This window comes from Trachurus japonicus, chromosome 11 (assembly GCF_045865225.1).
Source record: "Trachurus japonicus isolate A0001 chromosome 11, Traja_1.0".
Taxonomy (NCBI): Eukaryota; Metazoa; Chordata; class Actinopteri; order Carangiformes; family Carangidae; genus Trachurus; species Trachurus japonicus.
Window position 1 is genome coordinate 4,677,721 of NC_140917.1, and position 27,160 is coordinate 4,704,880.

The window sequence follows — 27,160 nt, forward strand, 5'->3', positions numbered from 1 at the left end:
TTATAGAAATATTTCAACTTTTGGGGGGAAACCAAACAAACCACATTTAGAAATTTCTCTATGATCTTTTTTTCACGCCTAATTTGAACGTACTTTAACTAAGTAAATATTTGTGTATTTCTGGTGTTTGCTTCAAAAATTGTGTCCAATGGGGGTCTGTGGTCTAATTTGTGTCAATTTAGGGTCCCTGATGTAAAAAAGTTTGAGAACTACTGCTGTAGGAAGCTTTGATAAAGTGTTGATGATGGTAAACTGTCCAGGCCCAGAGGCAGCAAAGCCCCAAACCATGATGCTCCTCCACCGTACTTTAATTTTAAAAAAAATATACAAAAAATTAAATCTTAGTTTCATTCGTCCACAAAACATTTTGCAATGGAAAGTAAAGCCAATAATGCAGAAAAATAGGAGATTCCATAGGTTCACATACTTTTTCTTGCACCTGTAACATCATTATAGAACCCATGTGTCCAGCAGGTGTCTCTGTTGACTCTGTTCCTCTGTCTCTGTCTGAAGGTCTCGGGTGGAGAGTCGTACCTTCAGGGCTGCTCCTTCCACGACGGCTTCTCTCCGGCCATAGGCGTCTTCGGCACCGAAGGACTGAACGTGGACGACAACGTGATCCACCACACCGTGGGAGAAGGTCCACACTGATCTCACTCGTTAGGCGTCGTCCTCTCTCTCCTCGGCAGCAGCTTCCTGACGTTCCCTCTCCTCCTCCGTCTGTTTCAGGCATCAGGATCTGGGGCAACAACGTGACGGTGCGGAGGAACCTGGTCACCATGACGCTGTGGCCCGGCTCCTACCAGGACCGCGAGGAGCCCTTCAACTTCGACTGGAACGCCGCCATCGAGGTTCGGCTTCCCTCAGACTCTGCTCAGACCACTTCCTGTTTCTATGACCTGTCCTGTTTCTCATCTTCATCTTCATCTTCATCTTCATCTTCATCAGGTGAACGAGGGCACCAACGTGGTTCTGCAGCACAACGTCGTGGCCGGTTACGAGCGAGTCGGCTATCGCATCGACGGTGAACCGTGTCCAGGTAACTGACCCAGAGTCAGATTCACTCACTCACAATAGTCTGTTAAAAGCTCCACTCATCCCGTCAACAGAGGCATTAAAGGGACAACGAGGAGTTTCTCCAGCAGCAGAACGAAAAATTCCGTGACAATAAAAAAGTTTCACGTTAATGTGGATGAATCTCCGCTACCCACACTTGTTAATGGGTCCATTTTCGATAAATATATCGTTTTGTCTCTATATATTTTGTTATTATTAATGGTGGTGGAAATGCTGGTCGAGCCGACCAGCGTTTCTTTACTTTCGGTTTCGTGGCGAGTCATGAGAATAACGCCGCCGAATCGCCGTTTATGGTGGGAACTACGACGGTATGTGATCGTCTTCCAACCTCTGACTTTAAGTCTTGATGAATGAAAACATGAGTCTGTCTTGCGCCGGTCAAAGAATTTCACGGTGCGCGGAGGCTCATAAATGTAGTGAGAAAGCGCTTCGCTTTTCCAAAACTCCTCGTTGTCCCTTTAACGAAATAAGCACCTGCTTAGGGCCCAAAAAGCAATTTACCTTTTAAAATCTATAATGTGTAACTTCTGTCAATCCCTAGAGAAATCCTGCGTAATTACAATCACCCTTAATAGTTGTTGTTGCAGTTTATTTTGAACAAAAGATGATGTATTTACAGCAAATGCATTGTCTACTGGTTTATGTTGTTACTTTCAGTAGCATAGCTGACATTCAGTATCCCACTGTATCCCATATCATGTGTAAATCAACCCCAGGCTGCACTTTTTGCTGAATTTGGTTCCATTTCTGATTAAAAACCATAGATGGGTAGAAAACATGCCAGGCTAGGATAATGATTAGTAATGACAAAGAAAAATGAAACGAGGGTAACCCTTTAATTTACAGGCCTGTTAATTGCGTGATAATGACAAGAAATAGCCAAGAAATAACAAGCTGTCTAGAAACAGCCTAGAAATATCGGTCAATTTCCAGGACTTGGTGGAGATCAATTCTGCCCTTTCCCAAAAAATTCAAAGCATGAAAAGCATGTGTAATCTTTTACCTTTATGAAAAACATGACATTACTATGAAATTGACCGTTATTTCTAGACATTATTGAGCAATTAATTGTTATTTCTTGACATTATCACGTAGCCTAACTAGCTGGATGTGAATTAAAGGGTTACAGAAATTAGTTTGTAGTAGGTGTGTAAGTAATATAGGAACCCAAAATAAAGTTTAGCTTAGGGCCCCACGCAGGTTTGGGCCGACCCTGCCCGTCGCCGTCGGTATCATACAGTACAGAGAATGTATACAGAATGTATACAGAACGTATACAGAACGTATAGCCGTGCTTCCTGCAGGTCAGACCAATGAGAACCAGCGGTGGCTCCATAACGAGGCTCACGGCGGTCTCTACGGCGTCTACATGAACAAAGACGGTTTCCCCGGCTGCAGCCACATCCAGGGCTTCTTCGCCTGGAGGAACTTCGACTACGGCGTCTACTTCCAGGTGCGGGAATCAAACTCGCTGAAGTTCACGAGCTGATTGGTTCAAACTGACCAAACCCACTCACCTCTTCCTCCTCCTCTTCCTCACAGACCATCATGAGCATCGTGGTTTCCAACGTGACGCTGGTCGACAACGGGATGGGCATCATGCCGCTGATCTACGCCCCCCCCTCGCTGTCGCACGCCTACGCTGACAAACCTGTTCACGTCAAGGTGATATATATATACTGTATATATATGTATATATATATACGTATATATATATAGAGAGAGAGAGAGTTTATCCTCCTTCACTGAGTCTCTTGTCGTTTTAAATCTTCTTCCTGTTTTTTTTCCCAGAATGCCGTGCTCGTCGGCAGCAGCCCCAACTTCAACTGTTCAGACACGTTGCCGAGCAGCGACTTCAACATCGCCACCACCGACTCGCACCGGGCCCCGAGGCCCCCGAACGGTACTGACACGGCCCTGGAGATGTTTAACCTATTACAATCCTAAAAGAGCCTTTAAAGGAATAGTTCACCAAAAAATGAAATCCAGTCATCAGTGACTCCCCCTCATGCCGGTTCCTAGTCCAACCAAAACTTTATATGAGAGTCAATAGGGCCCGACACAAAAACGTCCATAAAACTACACAAAAACCATTTAACTCATTGAGTGCCAACCACGTAATTTCTCGTTTTTCGTTCCCATGCGTTGAGTGCCAAAAACGAAATTTTTCGTTTTTTGCTTTTTTTTTAAATTATGAAAATAGACACTTTAATACACATTATATGTAAATTTGGGGACTCTACGACGAGGAGAACTGAAATAGATGACGATCAAAGTCACATGACAGCTCATGATCTGGAAGTTTTTATCATAACTCAGCTTCTGCAAACGGAGGTCTGCATGTGGATGCAGCGCAGCTGCGCCGCAGCTGCTCTGCTCTCACCCGCGAGGCTGCAGCAGCTCGGAGCTGAACCAGGAAGCTCTCAGCCCACTGTCCCGCCCGGTCTTCATCTGGAGCAACACCGTGTCCTCCCCAAAGTCCTCCCGCGGTAAAATCTGATGGTCTCTGGGTCAAAGCAGACCGGCACCACCGACCCGTACCACAGATGGACCGCGACCACCGGCGGGACCGGTGTTCGCGAGCCGCTGTGGCCGGCAGAGCCTCACGTTCCGCGGCGAGAGGCTGTGACACGGCACGGTGCGTCTGTGTTATTGTTGTTTAGTGGCGCCCCCCCCGCCCCCGATGGTGGTTTTGTGAATAGAACAACAATTGTTGTGTATATTTATCTTATACGAGCCCTTTGATCCAGAAATGCGAGTGTGAGAAGAGCGACAGACACAAACAGAGCACCTTTCATAAAAGACGCTCTATCTCCTTTTCTAGAAAAAAAGGAGGGATTTTGGTGAAACCCAGCCATGTTTAGCTTGACTTTTCTCAGGAACGGAGGCACGTAGAAACAAACGGTTTGTGGCCATTTGAAGGATAAAGTTAAACCTTTCAAATGAGCCACAGTATGTGTTGGTGGCAATAATATAGAATACACTATGGCTCTAAAATAAAAAGTCAAATATGGTCTAATTTGCCGGTACACTTGACTAAAACTTTGGAAAGGAGCGCGGCACTCAATGAGTTAATATTCCTCCACACTGCTCGTCCACTGCAATCCAAGTGTCCTGAGGGGAGATTTACTGGAAACGACCTCATTTAGGACATTTTTACAGCCTAAACAGTCCTGTATTGAATTTGCTTGGTGTGCGCTCTCGTGTTCACATGACCGGACTTGCCTAAATGAGGTTGTTTCCAGTAAACTCTGGACTATCTCCCTTCAGGACACTTGGATTGCAGTGGACGAGCTGTGTGGAGGAATATTAAATGGTTGTTGTGTAGTTTTATGGACGTTTTTGTGTCGGGTGCTGTTACTCTCATATAAAGTTTTGGTTGGACTAGGAACCGGCCTCCAGGGTCTCCAGATGCACTTAAAAAACAATAAAAAACTACTGAATTTCATTTTTTGGTGAACTATTCCTTTAAGGTTTCTGGGTTCCTGGTGAAGAGTCTGTGAAGGGAGGAAAAGAACAAAGTTTAATGATTTGACTTCTCTTTGTTTCGGTCCAGGAGGCAGGTCTGGGATCTGTTGGCCCACATATTTATCTGCTCAGAACTCGGCTCCAGAGAAGCCGCACCACGGCACCATGAGCTACAACGCCATCGCCGGCCTGATGACGGTCAGAGGTGAGTTCAGGTTCGGCTCCGAGATCTGAGCTTCGTCTTCAGGTGACGTTGTTCGTCTCAACTCATCCGGTTTTTCTCTCTCTCTCTCCACAGACTCGACGTTCGTCGGCTTCAAGAGCGTCTGCTCCTCCCAGACCAACTTCATGTTCATGACCAACCCTAAGAGCGAGGACCTGCAGCACCCGGTGCAGGTGTCAGGGATCCAGATGTTGGACAGCAGGACGGAGGCGCAGGTCTTCATCCACAGACCAGACGTCGGGTGAGACGACAGCAGAAGAGTTTGTTGTTAGTTTGTGTTAAGGAAGCGTATTGCATTCACTTTGCATTTGCATTCACTCATTTTGGCAGTAATTTTTTCTTTTTTTCGGAGTAATGAATTTTTCGTCCGGTTTTTCTGAGTAATTTGCTTTTCTGTTCTGTCCGTTTAATCTCTGCGGTCAAGTCAACCTCCACTTCATCTTGGATCTATTAGAGCTAGATTCATGATATGTATACGCTCCACTTAAAAATATACAGTCGAGCTCTCCCCGGCCTTGTTTTGTGCTACATGTACTGTATATACAGTAGAGCGTCTAAGGACTGATTTCAAAATAAAGGTGACGGATTCAATCGCATAATTTGCAAGACAGATTTCTGAAGGAAAAGCTCATTAATTTTCTTTCTTATTTTCACTGTTTTTCCCTGTAAATTCAGATTGATATTGAAAGGAGACGACCTGTTATTACAAAACACCAGCTCAGAGAGTGTCACCTTTATTTTGAAATCAGTCCTTACGTTACTTAGATGGGAGACTCTCGCGGGATTTTGAAACTCATTCAGTCAGGAAAAAAAATTACCCCGAAAGACAGAAAAATATTACTCTGAAAAACAGAAAAAATGACCCCGAATTTCAAGTGAATACAATACGCTTCTGTAAGTGCTGCACTTTGCAACTAGTGAATACATCAACAATAAATGGTCATAATATTAATTATACCTGATGGAGCGGTCAGGGCAGGTCCCATCTGTCCCCTGCTTCCTGTCTCTGTTCATTGTCCTATCAAAATAAAAGCATAAAATGGCCAAAAAATAACTTTAAAAAAGAAGAGATGTAAAAGTTCAACATGATTTTAATATAAAAACATAAAAACTGCTTGAACAGACTGTGTCAGACTCATGTTTCTCTGTGTGTGTGTCTCAGCAAGGCCAACCCGGCCGACTGCGTGGACATGGACTGCGATGCGAAGAAGAAGACTCTGCTCCAGGACCAGGACGGTTCCTTCCTCGGCGCCGTCGGGTCCGTGGTGCCTCAGTCTGAGTACGAGTGGGGGGGCGACCCGAGGAGGGGGCTGGGCGACGACCGCATCCCCAAGGTGATGCTCACCTTCCCCAACGGCAGCCGCATCCCCGTGGAGCAGCTCGCTCCTCGCAAAGGTAACGGGAGAACCAGAACCTCCTACATTGTGAATGTGTTTCAAATTCGAACTTCAAAATTCAAAATACAAATTTTAGTTTTCATTTAAAGGGATAGTTCAACATTTTGGCAAATTGGCCCATTGCCATAATCCCTATAGTCATAGCAGTAGGTTCGTTACGGAGTTGTTTTAGAGGGAAATTCATGCAAAACCGCTGATGCACGTTGCCTTCAGGGACAGTGTTTCATCAAGCAGTCTCTGCATTTCCCTCTAAAACAACTCTGTCTGGTAACGTTGTGTTATTATCTCATAGCGTGGTGAATGTGCAGGTCACAACTTGTCCACCAGAGCGTTGTGGAGTTGTTGGATTGTGTATTTGATGAGTTTGATGAGGGAAACCAAGAAATCCCATAATGAGCCTCCGTAGCGTAGCTCTGAGCAGCTCATGGCTCTGCTCCGCCGTTCTAAAAATAGCTTGCACTGACAATTAAAGGTAACGAACCTACTGCTATGACTATAGGGATTATGGCAATGGGCCAATTTGCCAAAATGTTGAACTATCCCTTTAATTATCCGGTAGTTGGGGGAAAGTTATTTTTTGTGGAATAATCAAAAAGTTAACTTTATCACTAAAATTTAAAAAATAAGGTGCAAAATATCAATGCCTATATTCTACATTATAAATGTTGCTTTATTTGACCAATTTGAATTGGATTTAAATCATATTTTGTTCCTGAATCCTCCAAACTGCTGGGATCAGAATAATCTTGGTTTTCCAAATCCGACACACACATTTTCAAGATTTGATCCGATCCATTATCCAAAATCCGATCATATTACTTTTGAACTGGGCCCTGCTCTTCACTGTCTGTTTCTGGTCCTCAGGTGTGATCCGGGGGAACTGCACCTACATGAATTCCTGGCAGAGCTACCGGTGCTTCGGGATGAACTACAGGATGCTGGTGATCGAGAGTCTGGACTCGGACACGGAGACCAGACGTTTGTCCCCCGTCGCCGTGCTCGGAGACGGCTTCGTGGACCTGATCAACGGTAGGACCCGCTCCTCGGTTCAAATCCGTCTGAGCAGAAAGGTTCAAGTGTCCTCACTAGGGATGGGAACGACACAAAGGTCGAATTGTCGGCCCTTTTTTTTTTAAACAGCAGCAGCAGATATGCGGGCGGGGGGGGGGCTACACGTGCTTTTGTTGTGCTTTATTAACGCTGCTGTCGGCATGAGCGGACGAGGCAGCACGCATTCAGTTTCTTTTTTATTTTATTCTTCCGTGCATGTCCGCGTCCTCTATGGAGAATGCAACCATTGCATCCACCTGTTTTGCCCTTTTTGCGGAGCCGGACTCGTCATCAACAGCACCATCACCTAGACTGCGGGGAGCTCGGACAGCAGATCTCTTGACTCTGTCGGCTGTCAGCATGCGCGCACGCTCCTGTCACATGTGAAGCAGAATGAGGGTCAAGTAGCTATCCCATTTAGAAAAAGTGGATTTGTTTTATTTAAAATATTTTATTTCATTAGGGGAAAAGTGGCACTTTCTGCTGTTTATTTGAATAGGAAATATTGAAAGACAAAAGGCAATTTACACATGGAAATCCCACAAGACATTTCGACACTCCATTTTTTTTGTCGAGGGGAGCATGTGTCGATTTTTTGTCGATTTGTCGACAGAAAGTCCCATCCCTAGTCCTCACCTCTGTCTCTGTCTCTGTGTCTCTGTGTCTCTGTGTCTCTGTGTCTCTGTGTCTCAGGGCCTCAGGACCACGGCTGGTGCTCCGGCTACACCTGTCAGAAGAGAGTGTCTCTGTTCCACAGCGTCATCGCCACCGGACGCTCCTTCGACGTCTTCTTCACCAGCGTCAGTCCTCAGAAGCTCCGCCTCATGATGCTCAACGCCGAGGCCTCCGAGGTCGGTCAATCAATCAATCAATCAATCAATCAGTGTTCATTTACAAAGAACTAGATAGATAGATAGATAGATAGATAGATAGATAGATAGATAGATAGATAGATAGATAGATAGATAGATAGATAGATAGATAGATAGATAGATAGATAGATAGATAGATAGATAGATAGATAGATAGATAGATAGAAAGAAATGATATAATACTAATACAAAAGGGCCTAAACATAATTTTAATTTTTTTTAAATGAGGTGTGTTGTTGCGACTACAGACTGACCGACTGACTGTCTGTGATGTCTTGTGTCTCTGCAGAGCGTCCTGGTCTCCATCTTCTACTCCAACCCCCAGCGGCTCGACATTTACGTCGACAACAAACTGGTCCCTCCGACGAACGCAAAGTGGAACTCTGACAAAACCGACTACACGCTGAAGAAGCCGCTCCACGCAGGTACGGGACAAGACAAAACAAGAACATGTTACATAACTCTGAATAACCAGGAGGAAACTGAGGAGGAGACTCTAGCAGTCACTGAGAAAGTCATAGTTCATTAGTGTTTGAGGAGGTTCTTGGTATTTTCTGTAAATTCATGAAGTTCTTGCATCAGATCTTTTTTTTTTTTTTAAGGGATAGTTCAACATTTTGGCAAATTGTCCCATTGCCATAATCCCTATAGTCATAGCAGTAGGTTTGTTGCCTTTAATTGTCGGTGCAAGCTATTTTTAGAACGGCGGAGCAGAGCTGTGAGCTGCTCAGAGCTACGCTACGGAGGCTCATTATGGGATTTCTTGGTTTCCCTCATCAAACTCATCAAATACACAATCCAACAACTCCACAACGCTCTGGTGGACAAGTTGTGACCTGCACATTCACCACGCTATGAGATAATAACAGAACGTTACCACACAGAGTTGTTTTAGAGGGAAATTCATGCAAAACCGCTGATGCTCGCAGCTTGTTGCCTTCAGGGACAGTTTTTCATCAAACAGTCTCTGTATTTCCCTCTAAAACAACTCTGTGTGGTAATGTTGTGTTATTATCTCATAGCGTGGTGAATGTGCAGGTCACAACTTGTCCACCAGAGCGTTGTGGAGTTGTTGGATTGTGTATTTGATGAGTTTGATGAGGGAAACCAAGAAATCCCATGAGCCACCGTTCTAAAAATAGCTTGCACTGACAATTAAAGGTAACAAACCTGCTACTGCTATGACTATAGGGATTATGGCAATGGGCCAATTTGCCAAAATGTTGAACAATCCCTTTAATGAGAAACTGTGCCGTCAAAGTAAAAGTTGTATTCCTGCTCCTCTCTGATGTCCGTGGTTCTCCTCAGGTCAGTACGTTCCTCAGCTCAACGCCTCCCAGGGAACCAACTTCTTCGACCAGGACTTCAAGATGCTGAAGGTTTTGGTTCGAGGCTCCGAGCCGGTGGAGGTCCGAACCTCCCCGGTCCTGGTCCTGGCCTTCGACCTGCCCGCCATGACCGAGGACGAGTTCTTCGGGGACAACCTGGTCCAGAACCTCGCCACCTTCCTCAAAGTTCCTCCAAACATGATCCGCATCACCAACATCATCCGCGAGGACGGCGCCCGGCGCAGGAAGAGATCCACGGGTCTGAAGGTGGAGGTGGAGATCAAGAAGCCGCCGGTCCAGGCCACCGACAACAGCACCAACGGTGAGAGACCAGCGGCCAAATTCACGAAAAAAAAAAATTTCTTAAATGTCATTTTTTTTCTTAACTTCAGTCTTAAGAAGAAAAAAGAGCTTCTTTTCCTCCTCCTTCTCTTTCCTCTTCCTTCTTCTCTTTCTTCCTCCTCCTCCTTCTCTTTCCTCCTCCTCCTTCACTCTCCTCCTCTTTCTCTTCCTCCTCTTTCCTCATCCTTCTCTTCTTCATTCTCCTTCTAAAAAAAAAATAAAAAATAAGAAGAAAAAAGAGAAGAAGTCATATTCTCCAAAAAAGTTCTTAAGTATTTTCTCAACTTTCTTCTTAAGAAAAAACTTATACCTAATAAATGAGCCATTGAATATTCTCATTTGTCCAGGTCATAGTTATCTCAAGGAAATTTAAATCGAATGCAACTGGACTTGGTTATTTAAATAACTAGTTCGATTTAATTTTCCTTGAGTTAAGAATAAATCGTATTCTTGAAATTAAAGTTCTCAAATTTGGTCTTTACTTTTATCTTAACTTTAAACATCAGTCTTGTAGATACGTTTGTTTGTTTGTTTGTTTGTCTTTTTTAAATGGACCTTGAGTCTAATAATAATAAAAGTCTACCTTTAAGACAACCTTGAGCTGTCTTTAAATTCCTACGGTGAATAGGTGTAAACCTCTAATATCACCTTCCTTAACAAATTTGAAACAAGTTTAGACTAGTGGGTCATAGTAAGTAAATATATTTTTTAACTAATTACACAAAGAGCCTGTTAACTGTTAGTTAGCATGTTAGTTAACGGCCACTTTGGCCAACCCTCTTGTCTTATTTTTCCGCTGTTATTCCTATATTATTAATTTTCCCCAGTAGTATTTTTTTTCATACATTAATTTCATCCACCATAACCTCAAACTCCTGCCTTGAAAAGTTTCTGCATCTCTGTTTGTCCTTCTCCATGGTTAGGTAGGACTGACGGTTAAGACGCAAACTATATATATACTGTATGCTGTTTGTTGGTGCATGTAAAGAAGTTCTTAAGTAGGAAGAATAAGAAATTCATAAGAAATGACTGTTCTTAAGATAATATTGAGGAATTGTACTTATGAACTTTCTTATGAACTTCTTAATTTTCTTCTTAAGAACATATTGGTGAATCCGGCCCCAGAGTCTGTGTTTGGTTTTATTCTGCAAAAACTCACAATCTTTCCAAGAATATTTGTCTCATTTCTAGTCAAAACTAAACTCTTTTTACTTAAAATAAGATTCATCACCTAAAAATTAACTTGTTTTTAGATCATTTTCATTTGTTTCAAACTATTTTTCACTTGAAATAAGTAGAAAAATCTGCCAGTGAAAGCAAGTTTTTTTGTGTTTGTAATAACAAAGAAAAACTTGATCCACTATCAGATTTTTCTACTTATTTCAAGTGAAAATCTGCTTGAAAGAAGTAAAAAGTGTCTAAAAACAAGCTACTTTTTAATGTGATGAGTCTTAGAATGAGATTTGTTTTGACTAGAAATGACATTTTTGACTAGAAATAAGACAAATATTCTTGGTAAGATTTGGAGTTTTTGCAGTGTGAAGGGTGAAACAGGAAGTGACAGTGACAGGAAGTGTTTGTCTCCTCTCGGTCTCAGATGAGGAAGACTTCGCTCTGCTGAAGAACATCGCCGACGACCTCGGCCAGGCCGCCGTCTCGGGGAACCTGAGCCGGTCCATCGGCTTCAACGTGTCGTCCATGGGCGTGATCCCGCCCCCGCCCCCCTCCTCTGACCCCAGCTGGAACGAGGTGACGCTCCAGGCCGAGTCGCAACGAGCCTCTGACTCTGTGGCGTGCTGCGTTCTCATTGGTTGTTTCCTCTGCGCCTCAGGTTGCCACGGAGGAGGTGACGAGGGAGGAGCCGAAGGTCAGCTTCGTCTCCAGCGTCTCCAGCCTGCTGCTGGTCACCGAGCCCGTTGCCGGGGAGTTCGTGGGTCCGCTGCAGCAGCAGCCCAGTCTGATGGCCGTGGACGAACGGGTGAGACGCTTCAGTACTTCAGTAAAACTTAAGTAAAACTTAAAGCAGAAGTAAGTGATATATTTGTGTTAATATAAGTCTTAAATAGTTATATCTTCCGACAGCAATCACTTACATAGAGTGTTTGGACCGAAACACGGGTCTGTCAGTCACTCTGCTCTGCTCTGAGCCGAAGAGAAAACATTTATCGTATCCTACAGTTTTTATCCAATGAGGAGAGAGAACGGCATGCAGGGCTGTGTGTGCAGCCAAGGAACGCCGTGAATGTGGCGACGTAGGGACGAGGACTGTTATGGTGCGTTCAAGGAAACTCTTATTTTTCCGACCGTGAAGTGGTACCAGTTCGATCTGGTACGAGTTCACCGGTCGGAAGTTACGAGTGGCCGTTATAGTGACTTTCACCGGTAAAACAGGTCGGAAAAACACGAGTGGGTTGCCTGGAACGCTACAAAGTCATAAGTTGTGACTTGAAGCTGTAATTTACGATTTCAAAAGCCTGCCTGGAACGCAGCATTAGCCAAAACGACCGGACCACTTACTTCTGCTTTAAGTAGAACTTCAGTAAAACTTCAGTAAAACTTAAGTAGAGTGACGTCTTTAACATGAGGCTGTGACTCTGTCGTCGTTTCCAGGGCGACTGCGTCTCGGTGGGCGTGACCTCTCTGACCGCCACGGCGAGTCTGAAGGACGCCTCAGGGAACATGGTGGACGGCCTCGAAGGCAACACGACCATCCTGTTCAGCACCTGCTGGGCCAACTTCACCGACCTGGCCATCGCCAACAGTGGTAAGAGCTGCTGATGCGTTCACTGACCTGGTGATGCGTTCACTGACCTGGCGTCACACTGTGGTCACGTTCAACAGCAGCTTCAAACGTCTCATTGAGTTCATTCTCTCAGGCAGAAGGTGAAGCTGGGAATTAAGAATCTGAAGTAAATGTCAAAGAGATCATTCATTTATTAAGGGGAGGCACTACAAAAAAATGAACTAACAGATATCACCATGAAACTTCCAAAGTTTATCACTTACATGAAGACAAATATTTTTTGTATTACAAGTTGTGTCAAATTTTATGTTTAAATATGTAAATGAGGCAATATCTAATTAAATATGCGCTCATTTGCATATAAGAATAGAAATCTGAACAATGGATGAAGCCCCTTTTAAAGTTCTTGTTTTATCTTGTTGACATGTTAGGGTCAGAAGTTTTTACAGAGGAGGATTTTGGATATCTCTTTTTATCACTCTGTAAATGAGAAAATACTGTCACCAGCCCTTAAAAAAATCAACTTTCTCCATGTTTTTTAGTAATAAAATGTTGTATAAATGAGGCTGTGAATGATATATCAACAATCCCCTCTGTAAAAACCTTCAGAATATAGAAAGGGATCAAAGTGGAAGGTTTGGTGTCTGTAAGTGCTGCTGAAGTGGAGATTTCTAGCTCAGAGTCTGAGTCTGAACAACTCTTTCTGAGAAAACGGCCTTTAAAGGGATAGTTCACCCAAAATTCACTCATTATCTACTCCCCCTCATGTGGACTAATGGCTGGGAGAAGTTTCAGAGTCCTCCGTGGCTTCTCTGAGTTACAGCGGGGCTCCGTGCAGCGCTGCATGTCCATATGACGGTTGAGAATCTCGCGAGATTTGGACGGACCAGGAAGAGCAGTGCTGGTATCTTCCGCTACAAACAAGCTTAAAATATAGACTTATTTAATTTTTTTGGGAACAGTTTCTCATGTTGGGGCTTCAATACAAGAGGGACATTACACACGAGCACTATGGAGGTATTTGGATGTTTTTTGGTGTGTCTTTTTGGACGAAGAAAAGTGAGCTCCGTTCTCAACCGTCACATGGACATGCAGTGCTGAAATTTCAAATTTGGGTGAACTATCCCTTTAAAGACTTGGACTGTAAAATTACATAGATTGTTATTGTCAATCGTACTTTTATGATTTGTTGCTGATACGGAGGAAATGACAAGAGAGAGAGAGAGCTTTACAATGATACCTGACATGACATGGGTCAAACTAACTTTTGGTGAATTTAGGAGAAAATCTACCGACGAAAGACGTAAAATAAAAACTTTAATGAGGATTTTCTACCATTTATTTCCACTTTTCTGAAAGAAGACATGTTAAGGAATAAAAATAACCCAAAATGTCAAAATTGTATCAGTGTTCACGACGTTCACTTCTCTTCTCCTGCTCAGGTGAGAATCTGACCATGGTCTTCACCCTGAAGGAGTGGGGCGCCGCCTCTCGGTCCTTCTCCGTCAAAAACACCCCGACCACCGAGCCCCCGACCACCTCCTCTAACACCACCACCACCTCCTCTTCCTCCTCCTCTACCTCCTCCCCCATCACCACGACGACCACGACCACCACCGACGGCAGCGTCTTCGGCTCCAGCAGCACCGTCACCGCCAGCAGCCTGTGTCTGGTCAGCGTCATCTACACGGTGGCCTGCTGCACCGACGGCCTCTCCGTCTGTTAGTTAGACAGATGTTGGACAGCTGGGACTGATCTGCCCTACAAAGGCAAAGTGCAGTATCTTTTTTTTTTTTTTTTTTTGACCAATCAAAAGTGTGGCATATTCTCTTCAATCTGGTAGAATTTGATATTGGTACTGCTAAAATTTCCAGAGTTATTGGGCTTTTTATTTTGCTGTCCATCCAAAAAACAAAGCACTGTGAAACCAAGGCAAAGTGCAGTATCTGCAAAGAGTAACTGTGCTCCCTACATCCTATAATTTACTCTTTAATTCCATTGGATTAAAAACAAGCCAAAGTGCAGTATCTGCCATAAAATGGTCAAAATTGGTCAGAAAGACAAACTACAAAATACATTTAATTCAGTCCAACTTTATCTAATCCAGTGGTTCCCAACCTGGGGGGCGGGACCCCCCAAGGGGGGCGCCAAAGATCCAGGGGGGGTCGCAAAGCCCTCTTGATTTTAAGGGGTTTAATAATTTTAATGTAATTAAAATGTTAAATAAATGAGTAGGCTAAGCATTTAATTCATATATGTGACAAAATCAACTAAATTCAAGGGCCACATTAAACATTTATTTGTGTATTTAGTTAAACCAATAAATTATAGGCCTATATCAATAGATGATTGAATATCAACAATTTTAAAACATTAAATACATAATATACAGCAGGGCAATATCAGTCACAACAAATACTACTGATAATAGTATTTTTGGTTACAGAAGTTAATACATTTATAATTGATCAAAAAGCTAAGCTAGCAGCAAAAAAAATGAATAAAACTGCTGATCTTCCTATAAAGTTATGCAGGGAATGTCATGAGTGATCGAATTAATAAAAAATACAAACACAATATTTCAGTTTAGCATTGGCTGATACATCAACTTGTTTAATCAAATAGGCCTACTGGCTAGCATGCTACATTATGTTCAGCATGCTTCTTTACAAGTTACCAAAACCAGCATCTCACTCATCACCCCAAACACTTAAGTTATGTTACATGAATATAACCCCAGATCTGACTTCACTGTGAGGGGGTCACCAAAGTTTACAATGGTAAAAATATGGGTCCCTTAAGAAAAAGGTTGGGAACCACTGATCTAATCAATAGACTTGGTAGTAAATATAGAATTTGATGCTTAAACCTGACAATGAAAAGCACAAAAAGCTGTTTTTCTCAGTTTGGCATTTTTACAGATAGTATACTGTACGTTGCCTTCGTAGGGCAAACGGCTGCTGAGCTCTGAGGGGTTAATGAAGGAAACGTCAGCGTTTACATGAACAAGTGAAACTAACCCACACATGAATGTTTTAAATGTTTTATTCTCTTTGTCCTTTTCTACATATTTTTATTGAGATTTAAATTAAATATTTTGGATGATGTCACAGACTCTATCATGATAATCTTATATATATATATAAAGATATAAAAGCTCCCTCATCACTGTTTCCTTTGGGCTCTTCCAGGTGTAAATGTTGATTACAGGTGTAAATGTTCTTTGTTGTAATGAAGCTGAAGCTGAATCTCACACATGAAGTTTTACAGTTTATTTTTATGATCTTCTGAAACTTTATTCTCTTTTCAATAAATTCTATTTTTCATTGTTGAATAAGTTTTTTAGTGTTTTTATTGCTCATGAGACGTTAATGACATCATAATTTAGAGGTCAAAGAGGGCAGTGTGACATAAAAACATGCAATACCAATAAATACACATAAAACACACACACAGAGCACTCAACCTTTTTCCTAACAGAGGTTGATTGCTCTGTGTGTGTGTTTTATGTGTATTTATTGGTATTGTATGTTTTTATGTATTTTGGACATCCTGGCTGCAAATCAGTTTCCCAACTGGGACAATAAAGATAACTTTGAACTCTGAACTTTGAACTTTGAAACGTATCTGAGCTGAACTCTCACTGGAATTACAGCAGAAGTAACGCCTCCGGTTAGTCATCATTCTTCCTCTTTCTTTTTTTTTCCTTTTTTCCATCTTCTTTCTTAATTTCTGTGAAGGGCCGGCTAATTTACAGGGAAAAAAAATCTAATGAATTTATTATAGATAAAATATGTGAAAACATGTTTCTGTGTGTTCAAGATGGAATTATAGCTGCTGTGCATGTAACGGATGAATTCCTTTAGTTTGCGCAGGGAAAAAAAAGCCGTTGAAGAGATTTTTTTTAACAATGATGCTGGTAGAGTATTGACATGCCAGCTGAGAACATTGCCATTGGTGATAGCAGGGCCGTTGCTAGGAATTCTGGGCCCCCTTAAAGAATACTAAAGGGGGCCCCTCCCCCTAACTTTTCCTTTTTTTTTCTTAGACTACGTATGTATTATCGTTTTTTATTTAGCCTTCTTTGTTTTGATGCTAATGCAGCGTTACACTGCAAAAACTCAAGTATCTTAGCAAGAATATTTGTCTTATTTCTAGTCAAAATGTCATTTCTAGTCAAAACAAATCTCATTATACTTAAAATTAGACACATCATATTAAAAGTAGCTTGTTTTTAGACACTTTTTACTTCTTTCAAGCAGATTTTCACTTGGTAAGTAGAAAAAATCTGATAGTGGAGCAAGTTTTTCTTCCTTATTACAACCACAAAAAACTTACTTTCACTGGCAGATTTTTATTGTGAATTTAAGTGAAAATTATCTAAAAACAAGTAAATTTTTAGGTTATGAGTCTTATTTTAAGTGGAAAGAGAATAGTTTTGACTAGAAATGAGACATTTGCACAAGAAATAAGACAAATATTCTTGGAAAGATGTTGAGTTTTTACAGTGTACTATGAGTATTAGTCAGGGTCTTACGCAGAATAAATCAGTCATACAAAGATTAGACTACTGGGGTTTTTTATGGGCCCCACTGGGCGCTGGGCCCCTAGAATTATCATCACCTTTCTCCCATATACAACGGCCCTGGGTGATAGTAACACCAAGAAATGCAAAATGACTCACTCACCTCATTTTGTCACCTAGTGGCTGACTGTAAAACTGCAACTGCACAGTCTGGAACCGCACTATGGTTTTTTGACATTTTTGGAACACTTTAAAACTTTTTTTTAACTTTTAAATGTTCTATTGCATGGGGTTACTATTGGTTTTGTATGCTTGGGATATGACAGATACGAAAGGACTGTGACTGTTTTGGCTTTTAGAGTTTCGCCGCCGGCTGGCCCCATTGATGAAATCTAACAATTGTGGCAGTCTCATTAGTTTGTCTGAATTAAAAGTGAAGCTTCATGTTTCACATAAGAGCAGCGCCGCCTCTGGGATCCGTAGACTATGAACAAAAAAACACCACATTTACATAAATAAATAAATAAATGTTTTACAATGAACCAATCAGTCTGCATTACATTTTATTTTTATTAAAGACAGAGACCACGCTGGTGGACTGGTAGCACGTCGTCGGCATTCTTGAAGTATTTATAATGTTACTGTGTATACATGGGGAGGAGTTATGAAAGTAGCCCATAAAAACAAACTCTAAAATGAAGCACTGTATACAGAAATGAGTCTTTTTGCATGTTTTTATCAATACATTTCGAACACTTTTAATATATTTTGAAACAAAACTCCAATTTCACTTTACAGGGACTTTAAACATGTTTCGGATCATAAAAAGTGAACTTCCTGTCAAAGTTCAGCTGTTGTGGAGGCGGCGCCGTCTACTCGCTGTCCTCTTGGGGTGTAGTCCTCTCCTGTGACTGCCTGTCAGAGGATGATGGAGAACAAAAACATGTGTGAGACCTCGAGCTGAAAGAAGTTACTGAATGAATGAGGAAAAAAGTGAGTGGATGAGTGGATGAACTCTGACGTGAAACTCACCTGAACTCCCTGATCTTGTTGAGAACCCAGGGAGCTTTGACCGCAGCGCAGTACAGACCCGACTCTGTCTGGAAGCTGCAGGAATGAAATGCAACTTTAGTTTACGAGCTGGTGTGAGTTCAGTATTAAAAGACCAGTACGTGAATTCCTATAGTTTTAAATGGCAGATGCTGCAGCGCTGTTTCAGCACTTACAGTAACAATCCTTTTACTTACATCACAGCTCTGACACAGGGGGGGTTGTGTCTCTGGATCAAGTATCCCAAGACTGGTTCAGTGATCTCCTGGCTGGTGACTGTCTGACAGCAGGATGCTATATAAGTGAGCTGCTTCTTATCTGAAGGTGGGGAGAAAAATGCACGAGTTAATTATCATGATAATAATGATTATCTTACAGTAAAGGACAATTCCGGGCAAATTCAACTCGGGGCTGTATGTTCCTAACATTTTAGGTCTAAAAGAAGGAATCTGAAGGTTTTCAGTTTAATTGCTCCTGTTTTGCGGTAGTTGTGTCTGTCCCCGCATCGCCACGGCAGCGATGAATGAATGGGAGCGGATTGAAGTTCTGCTGCTTAGGCTGTTTCCATCCCTCAAAGCCACAGACAGCGTCAGATGGAGACTCAAACATGCAGCCAGAAGTTTATTTACGTCAAGCAAGCCGACATGTTTGTAAAACTAGATCTAATTCAAAGTCTCAAAGCGCGAGACCCAAGTTGACGCTCGGTGTGTTCACGTGCAGTCGGAAGCTCCCATTTGTGTCATAAACACAGGAATATCAACTCTTGACTTGCTTGAAGTGTACATTTTTTCCCACAGACAGCGTCAGATGGCGACTCAAACATGCGCCAAGAAGTTTTTTTTTACTTCAAGCAAGTCAAGAGTTGATATTCCTGTGTTTATGACACAAACGGGAGCTTCCGACTGCACCTGAACACACCGAGCGTCAACTTGGGTCTCGACTCCGCCAGACTTTGAATTAGATCTAGTTTTACAAACATGTCGCCATCTGACGCTGTCTGTGGCTTTGAGGGATGGAAACAGCTTAAGCAGCAGAACTTCAATCCGCTCCCATTCATTCATCGTTGCCGTGGCGATGCGGGGACAGACACAACTACCGCAAAACAGGAGACATTAAACTGAAAACCTTCAGATTCCTTCTTTTAGACCTAAAATGTTAGGAACATACAGCCCCGAGTTGAATTTGCCCGGGAATTGTCCTTTAACACCTCTTCAGATTCCTTGTAGCTGGTTTATTCAAATCTTGATCTTCTTACCTGCTGGTCCAGACTCGGTGAGAGCCACCAGGACGACGGCGACCAGCGCACATTTAAGCAGAGTTCCACCGTTGGCCATTTTTCAGAAAGGAAGAGAGAGAAGATCTTCGACTGAGTAGAGTACAGTTATTCTCTTGTCGGGGTGTCTTCTGCTGTCCTCTCCAGAGAGCTCGCTGAACTGACAAGTATCTGAAGGGTCCAGATATTTAATGTCCGAAAAGCAGAAGTAACCCCTCCGGTTAGTCATCATTCTTCCTCTTTTCTTTTTTTCCCCTTTTTTCCATCTTCTTTCTTCATTTCTGTGAAGGGGACGGCTAATTTACAGGAAAAAAAAAAATTCTCATGAATTTATTACAAATAAAACAGATTACGCATGGGAAGTAGGACTTTCTAGGAAGAAGAAAGAAGAACACTGAGAAAAACAATAGGGTCCTGGCAGCATCTAACTAGACTAAGAGGCGGAGGAATACGACCAGACCACAGAGGAGAAAAACTTTGGTGATTGATTCTTTGATTTTATTTTGAAGCCATGAGGATTTTTTTCCCTTGTTTTCTCAGATGACAGTGAATGTTGCACTTAGACTGATCAGCAGTGTGGACAAAGGTCAGAGGTCACTGTGTTTTTTTCAACCATCTACAGTACCACTTGTTGTTGTTGCAGTGTTTCATTTAGTCCACAAGGGAGCGCTCTGGAGTCATGGCTGCTGCTGCTGAGCTAACAGGAGCAGAGGGAGAGACCAAAGGGGAATGTTTTTTGTTCATTAACATAAAGTAGACATACATACAGACAAACAACTTATACATCTGTTTATAAAGATGGAAATAGAGTGTACCAACTCAAATTAATCACACAGAAGCTTTTTGTGACTTGTAAATGTCCAGCGTCTTCAGTCCATATAGGAAGGCTAGTGATTAAATTTAGTGGCAAAGTTTTATTCTAAAGTCCTGTGTGTTTCCTTTGAGTCCATTTACATTTGTGAAGAGGCTTCGTTGTGGCAGAAAGAAAGAAAGAAAGAAAGAAAGAAAGAAAGAAGTGGATTAAAAGAGGAATCAGATGATGGGAATCTCTTTATCTATTAGCTTCAGTTAATTTCCCAATAAAAAAAAGTTTTCCTTACCCACAAGTCTTTTCTCATCATACAAAATATTATCTTTCTGTTTTTCTGTTTTTTTTTTTACCTTTAAGCTGTTCAAGTTTCAAAGAGTTGTTCTATTTCTATCCACAATCATTTAACATCAACCAAATAAATGACTGATGTTTTCAGTTTCAGTTTTGTTTATTTGAAAAGGGACAATGCACATTAACAAACATTGTATAAAAAACACATGTAAATGCACCCGAATTAGCTTAAAAAGCTAGTTTTCATCGACTGTCCCTCTGCCAGATTGTACAAGGCAACCTTTAAAAAGAACAACAATGGAATACAATATTGTACCGCATAGGGTAGAACACATACACATACTAACTGTCCGTAAATACATACATAATAAATACACATTTTTTTGACAGAAAGTACAATTTTTATCCACATCTTTACATTTGGAGATGACCTGATCACAGGGTAAATTAAATGCACACACACAGAGAGAGACCTACAGTCTAATTTGGGTTCCTCATTTATCTTTAACACACTGACTGGTGCTTGGAGGTCAGAGGTCACTGTGTTTTACAACTGTTCTGTGACCATGAGTTTAGTCTGGAACTAGTTTGTGAGGTGGAAATGCTGGTCGGCTCGCCCAGCGTTTCCACCACTAATAATGACAAAATAACGATAGAGACAAAACAATATATTTATCGAAAATGGGCCCATTAACAAGTGTGGGTAGCGTAGATTCATCCACATTAATATGAGATTTTTTTATTGTTGCGGAATTTTTCGTTCTGCCGCTGGAGAAACTCCTCGTTGTCCCTTTAATGAGGTAGATAGAGGACTCTGTCCATGGTGCTGAAGGCTGAACCCCCCTCCCTCCCTCCTCCTCCTCCTCCTCCTCCTCTGCACTGCACCTGAGAGACACCAGGGGGCGTGAGACACCACGGGAACAGCAAGTGTTCACCTGAGCTGCAGTTTCAACTGAGCATAGACATATTAGATATAAACTGGACTTCAAGCAGCAGATTCTGTCACAATTAACAAGATAAAGGAAGTTTCTTTTAAAATCATCATACATTCAGTTTATCCTGTCAACCAGGCCATTTCCAGATTTAAAGATATCAATGTCAACTCCTACTTTCTGAGAACAGGAGGAGGAAAATATTTGTCATCTGTTCTTTGAATGTCGTTATACCTATTTGTTTTGGATAGAACGAGAAGACATGTTTACATTTTTGACAGGCATCAAGATTAAACTTTAAAAAAAAGATATAATTCTCACTTAAAGCAGAAGTAAGCGATCCGGTGGTTTTGGCTATAACTTCCTGTCAGCCGATGGAGTTAGCAGTCCCCGCCCTCGTCCCTACGTCACCACATTCACGCGCATCCCTTGGCTACACACACAGAGAGGACCGCCCCTTTATGCCGTTCTCTCTCCTCATTGGATAAAGGTTGTAGGATACAAGGAAAGTTTTCTCCTCTGCTCAGAGCAGAGCAGAGTGACTGACAGACCCGTGTTTCAGACCAAACACTCTATGTAAGTGATTGCCGTCGGAAGATATAACTATTTAAGACTTATATTAACACAAATATTATCCTTACTTCTGCTTTAAGCTAAAAAAAAACTAAAAAAAACTATAAAAACCCTGGGATATTATAAATTATTACAAACAACTATATGATTTATTAATACCTATTATATATAATACCAATAGCCCTTTCTATGTATAAATGTATATATTTTTTGTTTGTTTGTTTATATGTTTATTGTATGTATGTATGTATGTAAAAAAAAAAAAAAAAGAGTTTGAACTGAGCTCAAATGGCGGGAAACTGGTCCAACTAAAAGTTTAAAAAAAAAAAAACTGTAAAACACAAATAGGTGACACTTTACAATAAGGGTCCCTTATTTAATGTTAGTTAGTACATTATTAAGCATAAAGTAATGTGTTAACATGCATGCATAATGATTGTTCAACTTTTATTATTACTTACTTATTAACTAACTTTGAGTAGTAAACATTCATTAACTGCTTACTAATACGCTACATTAATTAATGTGTTTACTAATCCTAAGTAATACATAATAATGATTGTTAATATATCTGTAAACAGTTAATTAATGCCTAATAATGTACTAAATAACGTTAATTAAGGGACCCTTATTGTGAAGTGTTACCCACAAATATCTTAGACACTTTGTGCCCAGACAGACAGAGAGCGAACTGAGTCCGTGAACGCACCAGAGGCCAACATCTGCCCTGGGGGGGGGCTGACAGAGGGACAATTAGTTTTACAGCCTTAATTTGCCCCCTCTCTCTCCATTTACCCCGGGGGGGGGCGTGTCCTCGGCTCGGGCTTTAACAGCGCGCGCGGAGGGAGCGGAGCCGCCTCGCGTGCAGCAGCAGCAGAGTTCAGCCCCGCGCGGCCACAGAGCTCCGGTCCCCGGTCCGAGTCCCGGTCCGAGCCCAGAGGATGGAGGTCAGGGTGAGCTGGGTGAGGGTCCTCCTGCTCCTCCTGCTGCCCCTGCTGCTCCTCCGGGAAACCCCGCGCTGCTCCGCGGCTCTGGCCTCGCGCACCCCGCACGACTACATGCTGTCCATCTACCAGACCTTCTCCTCGGCCGAGCGGCTCGGGCTCAACGCCTCCTTCTTCCGCTCCTCCAAGGCCGCCAACACCATCGCCAGCTTCGTGGACAGTGGACAAGGTAGGCTACGTCACGTCACGGCCACGGCGCGTGCACGGCACACCTGTAGCTACTAAGGGGAATCCTCCAATCAGAAACTACAGCGATAATACAGTAACACACTGCAAAAACTCCAAATCTTTCCAAGAATATGTGTCTTATTTCTTGTCAAAATGTCTCATTTCTAGTCAAAACTAATCTCCCTCCACTTAAAATGACTCATCACCTAAAAATTTACTTGTTTTTAGATCATTTTCACTTGTTTCAAACAAATTTTCACTTAAAATAAGTAGAAAAATCTGCCAGTGAAAGCAAGTTTTTTGTGCTTGTAATACAGTAAGAAAGAAACACTTGCTTTTCTACTTATTTCAAGTGAAAATCTGCTTGAAATAAGTAAAAAGTGTCTAAAAACAAGCTACTTTTAATGTGATGAGTCTTATTTTAAGTAGAATGAGATTTGTTTTGACTTGAAATAAGACAAATAGTTGAATATTTAATAGGCTATTCAAAACAAAACTCACTAGCTGGTCTTTGATTATTCTGGAATAAATTAATAATATTATTGTCACATTATTATTATTATTATTATTAATAGCTTCATTGACAACAGTACAGGAGTATACAGACGGAATACAGACAAATACAACATTATTACACAATCGTAAAAACACGCCATGGGTGACAACAAGACAGAGAAAGAAGTAAATCTTACAGAGGTCATATGTTTTTAAAGCTTCACATATAGAAGAGATTATTATGCAGACAGTTCCAGAAAATTTAGATTTGTGTATGTGAAATTTGGATGAATGAATGTTTTGTAAAACTTTCAGAGATCATGTTTTTTTTGTTTTCACAATCACATATAGAGGAGATGTATTGTTTAACATACACAGACAGTGCTAGTCTTGTTTATGTGCAATTTGGATAAAATAATTAACAAATGAATCAAGTAAAACTGGGAATTTAGTTCATTATCTAATTCAGTGTAGCCAAACAGAACATTTTTCCAGTATAAATTAAACTGGGAGTAAATATCATCACTGATCACTGTCTCTTTTAATCACATGGGGCTTACAATTTTAATTTTATTTGTACCACCAGTATAAATGACAAAAAAAAAGCCTTTAGTTGTTTAATTGTTCAATTATAGTATTCAACTGATAAAAACGAGCCATGCAGTTTGCTCCAGAGTTGTCTGGTGTGTGGACGAGACCAGAATAAATTATGAACCCAAGTTTCATTAACATCAGTCACATCAGTGTCCGTCTTCATGAATAGTTTGGTAAAAAATAAAATCTGTGAAGCATTTTAAAGGAAAAAACTCTTTGACCTTGTTAGTTAATCTCACTGTCGCACGTCAACGATACGATGCTGATGTGTGATGTCATCGTCACATAATGAGTCATTAACAGGTGGATATGTGTGTGATATAATGTGAAAGTGCTGCAACCGTCCCCACTCCCCCTCTGTGTGTGTGTGTGTGTGTGTGTCTGAGATGAATCCCGTGCAGACAACGGTGGGATTTCTTCTTCCTGTCAGATTCCACATCATCTCCGTGAGAATGCGTCTGACCCGCAGCTTTAATGTTTTCCACAGATGACCTCCCACTCTCTCCTCTGAGGAGGCAGCGGTATCTGTTCGACGTCTCAACGCTCTCCGACCGAGCCGAGGTGCTGGGAGCCGAGCTCAGGATATACACCAAGGTGTCTGGGAATTTCAGGATATCTGAGACGGAGCCCGTGGACGTGCAGCTCCTCTCCTGCCACGACCAGCAGCTGCTCCACTCCAAGACTCTGGACCTGCAGGCAAGGCCGTAATTACCATATACACCCCCCCCCCAACCCCCCCAATATTCAAATATGCTCAAAATGTCCCCTCCCCAATATATAACTAGCTGATTAAAAAAATAAAATTAAAAAATTAAAAAGTATCCCATGTGTTAGCGGATTTACCGTACTTTCCGGACTATAGAGCACACCTGAGTACAAGATGCACCAGCAAAATCTTAAAGGGATAGTTCAACATTTTGGCAGATTGGCCCATTGGCATAATCCCTATAGTCATAGCAGTAGGTTCATTACCTTTAATTGTCGGTGCAAGCTGTTTTTAGAACGGCGGAGCAGAGCCGTGAGCTGCTCAGAGCTACGCTACGGAGGCTCATTATGGGATTTCTTGGTTTCCCTCATCAAACTCATCAAATACACAATCCAACAACTCCAAAACGCTCTGGTGGACAAGTTGTGACCTGCACATTCACCACACTATGAGATAATAACACAACGTTACCACACAGAGTTGTTTTAGAGGGAAATTCATGCAAAACCGCTGATACACGTTGCCTTCAGGGACAGTTTTTCATCAAGCAGTCTCTGTATTTCTCTGCTCCGCCGTTCTAAAAATAGCTTGCACCGACAATTAAAGGTAACGGACCTACTGATATGACTATAGGGATTATAGCAATGGACTAATTTGACAAAATGTTGAACTATCCCTTTAAAATTAAATACATATATAGGCCGCACTTGAATATAAGCGGCAGGTTTTCATGTTGTAACATGAGATATTTACAAAGAAAGACAGTAGAGAACTGTGACAGTCCGCTCGCTTTTCCTCTGTTTTGGTTACGCTCCTCTCCTCCATGTGCATTTGTTTACAACAAAGCTGGCGAAAAATCAATAAATTGAGCAACTGGATAACGTTACATAACATATACGATGTTACGGCATGTGTGCCACTGCAAAAACTCAAAATCTTACCAAGAATATTTGTCTTATTTCTAGTCAAAATGTCATTTCTAGTCAAAACAAATCTCATTATACCTAAAATAAGACTCATCACATAAAAAGTAGCTTGTTTTTAGACACTTTTTACTCCTTTCAAGCTGATTTTCACTTGAAATAAGTAGAAAAATCTGATAGTGGAGCAAGTTTTTCTTCCTTATTACAAGCACAAAAAACTTTCACTGGCAGATTTTTCTACTTATTTCAAGTGAAATTTAGTTTGAAACAAATGAAAATTATCTAAAAACAAGTTCATTTTTAGGTGATGAGTCTTATTTTAAGTGGAAAGAGTTTAGTTTTGACTAGAAATTAGACATTTTTGCCAAGAAATACGACAAATATTCTTGGAAAGATTTTGAGTATACTGTATTGAAAGAGAGAGATTTGGTCCTCCCCCCCCCAATAATGTTGACTCCATGGTTACGGCCTTGCCTGCAGGATTCCCGCCGGCCGCGCTGGGAGGTGCTGGACGTCTGGGAGATCTTCAGAGAGCGGTGGCGGCAGCAGCAGCAGCAGCGGAGCAGCCAGGGGGGGGCGATGATGGCGTCCTCGTCCTCCTCCTTCTGCCTGGAGCTGCGCGGCGTGCTGGACCCCCCCGAGAGGGAGCTGGACCTGCAGCTGCTGGGGCTGCACCGGCACGGGCGGCCGCAGCAGCACAAGGCCATCCTGGTGGTGTTCACCCGCTCCCGCAAGAGGCAGACGCTGTTCAACGAGAGGAGGGAGGGGCGGCCGCTGCTGGGGCTGGAGAGGAAGAGGAGGAGGTAGGTACGGTGGCCCTGAGGTGCAAATCACAACAGCAAATCAGAAAACACAACGCAAAAAGAGAAAACACAACACAAAAAGAGAAAACACAACACAAAAAGAGAAAACACGGGCTGTGTTTAGCTCAGTTGGTAGCACCCGCCCCATGTGTTGAGGCTATAGTCCTCACTGCAGGCGGCCCCAGTTCGATTCCAGCATCAAGCGGCCCTATCCTGTGTGTGCGCCCCCCCTTCCACCCATTTCCTGTTTCTCTCAACTGTCCTATCAAATAAAGGCATGAAAAAAGAGAAAGAGAGAGAAAAAACACAATGACAAATTACTAAACTAACTTTTTTGCGTTGTTTTCTCTTTTTGCGTTGTGTTTTCTCTTTTTGCGTTGTGTTTTCTCTTTTGCCGTTGTGCTTTCTCTTTTGCCATTGTGTTTTCTCTTTTTGCGTTGTGTTTTCTCTTTTTGTGTTGTGTTTTCTCTTTTTGTGTTGTGTTTTCTCTTTTTGCGTTGTGTTTTCTCTTT

General features: G+C 41.9%; 2 protein-coding genes and 1 long non-coding RNA gene across 3 annotated transcripts in view; 2 read left to right on the top strand and 1 right to left on the bottom strand.

Moving 5' to 3' along the window:
• Positions 1 to 14,263, top strand: part of pkhd1l1.1 (PKHD1 like 1, tandem duplicate 1) — a 76,834-nt gene extending 62,571 nt beyond the window's left edge. Inside the window, exons 61-77 of the mRNA XM_085790543.1 lie at positions 514 to 640; positions 730 to 851; positions 949 to 1,039; positions 2,382 to 2,530; positions 2,620 to 2,742; positions 2,869 to 2,980; positions 4,634 to 4,750; positions 4,844 to 5,009; positions 5,931 to 6,163; positions 7,030 to 7,194; positions 7,909 to 8,066; positions 8,377 to 8,512; positions 9,396 to 9,737; positions 11,355 to 11,506; positions 11,589 to 11,735; positions 12,368 to 12,521; positions 13,943 to 14,263. Of these exons, the coding sequence (XP_085646669.1) occupies positions 514 to 640; positions 730 to 851; positions 949 to 1,039; positions 2,382 to 2,530; positions 2,620 to 2,742; positions 2,869 to 2,980; positions 4,634 to 4,750; positions 4,844 to 5,009; positions 5,931 to 6,163; positions 7,030 to 7,194; positions 7,909 to 8,066; positions 8,377 to 8,512; positions 9,396 to 9,737; positions 11,355 to 11,506; positions 11,589 to 11,735; positions 12,368 to 12,521; positions 13,943 to 14,226 (2,778 nt within the window). The 3' untranslated portion in view covers positions 14,227 to 14,263. The remainder of the gene's footprint in view (positions 1 to 513; positions 641 to 729; positions 852 to 948; positions 1,040 to 2,381; positions 2,531 to 2,619; positions 2,743 to 2,868; positions 2,981 to 4,633; positions 4,751 to 4,843; positions 5,010 to 5,930; positions 6,164 to 7,029; positions 7,195 to 7,908; positions 8,067 to 8,376; positions 8,513 to 9,395; positions 9,738 to 11,354; positions 11,507 to 11,588; positions 11,736 to 12,367; positions 12,522 to 13,942) is intronic.
• Positions 14,264 to 17,935: 3,672 nt separating this feature from the next.
• Positions 17,936 to 19,505, bottom strand: LOC146977954 (uncharacterized). Its single transcript, XR_015036947.1, has 3 exons — positions 19,331 to 19,505; positions 18,273 to 18,393; positions 17,936 to 18,132 (listed from the first exon to the last, which is right to left on the bottom strand). It is a non-coding gene; the product is annotated as an uncharacterized LOC146977954 (long non-coding RNA).
• A 3,366-nt stretch (positions 19,506 to 22,871) lies between these two features.
• gdf6b (growth differentiation factor 6b) overlaps positions 22,872 to 27,160 on the top strand; it is a 5,570-nt gene continuing 1,281 nt past the window's right edge. Inside the window, exons 1-3 of the mRNA XM_085790308.1 lie at positions 22,872 to 23,128; positions 24,704 to 24,912; positions 26,326 to 26,648. Of these exons, the coding sequence (XP_085646434.1) occupies positions 22,897 to 23,128; positions 24,704 to 24,912; positions 26,326 to 26,648 (764 nt within the window). The 5' untranslated portion in view covers positions 22,872 to 22,896. The remainder of the gene's footprint in view (positions 23,129 to 24,703; positions 24,913 to 26,325; positions 26,649 to 27,160) is intronic.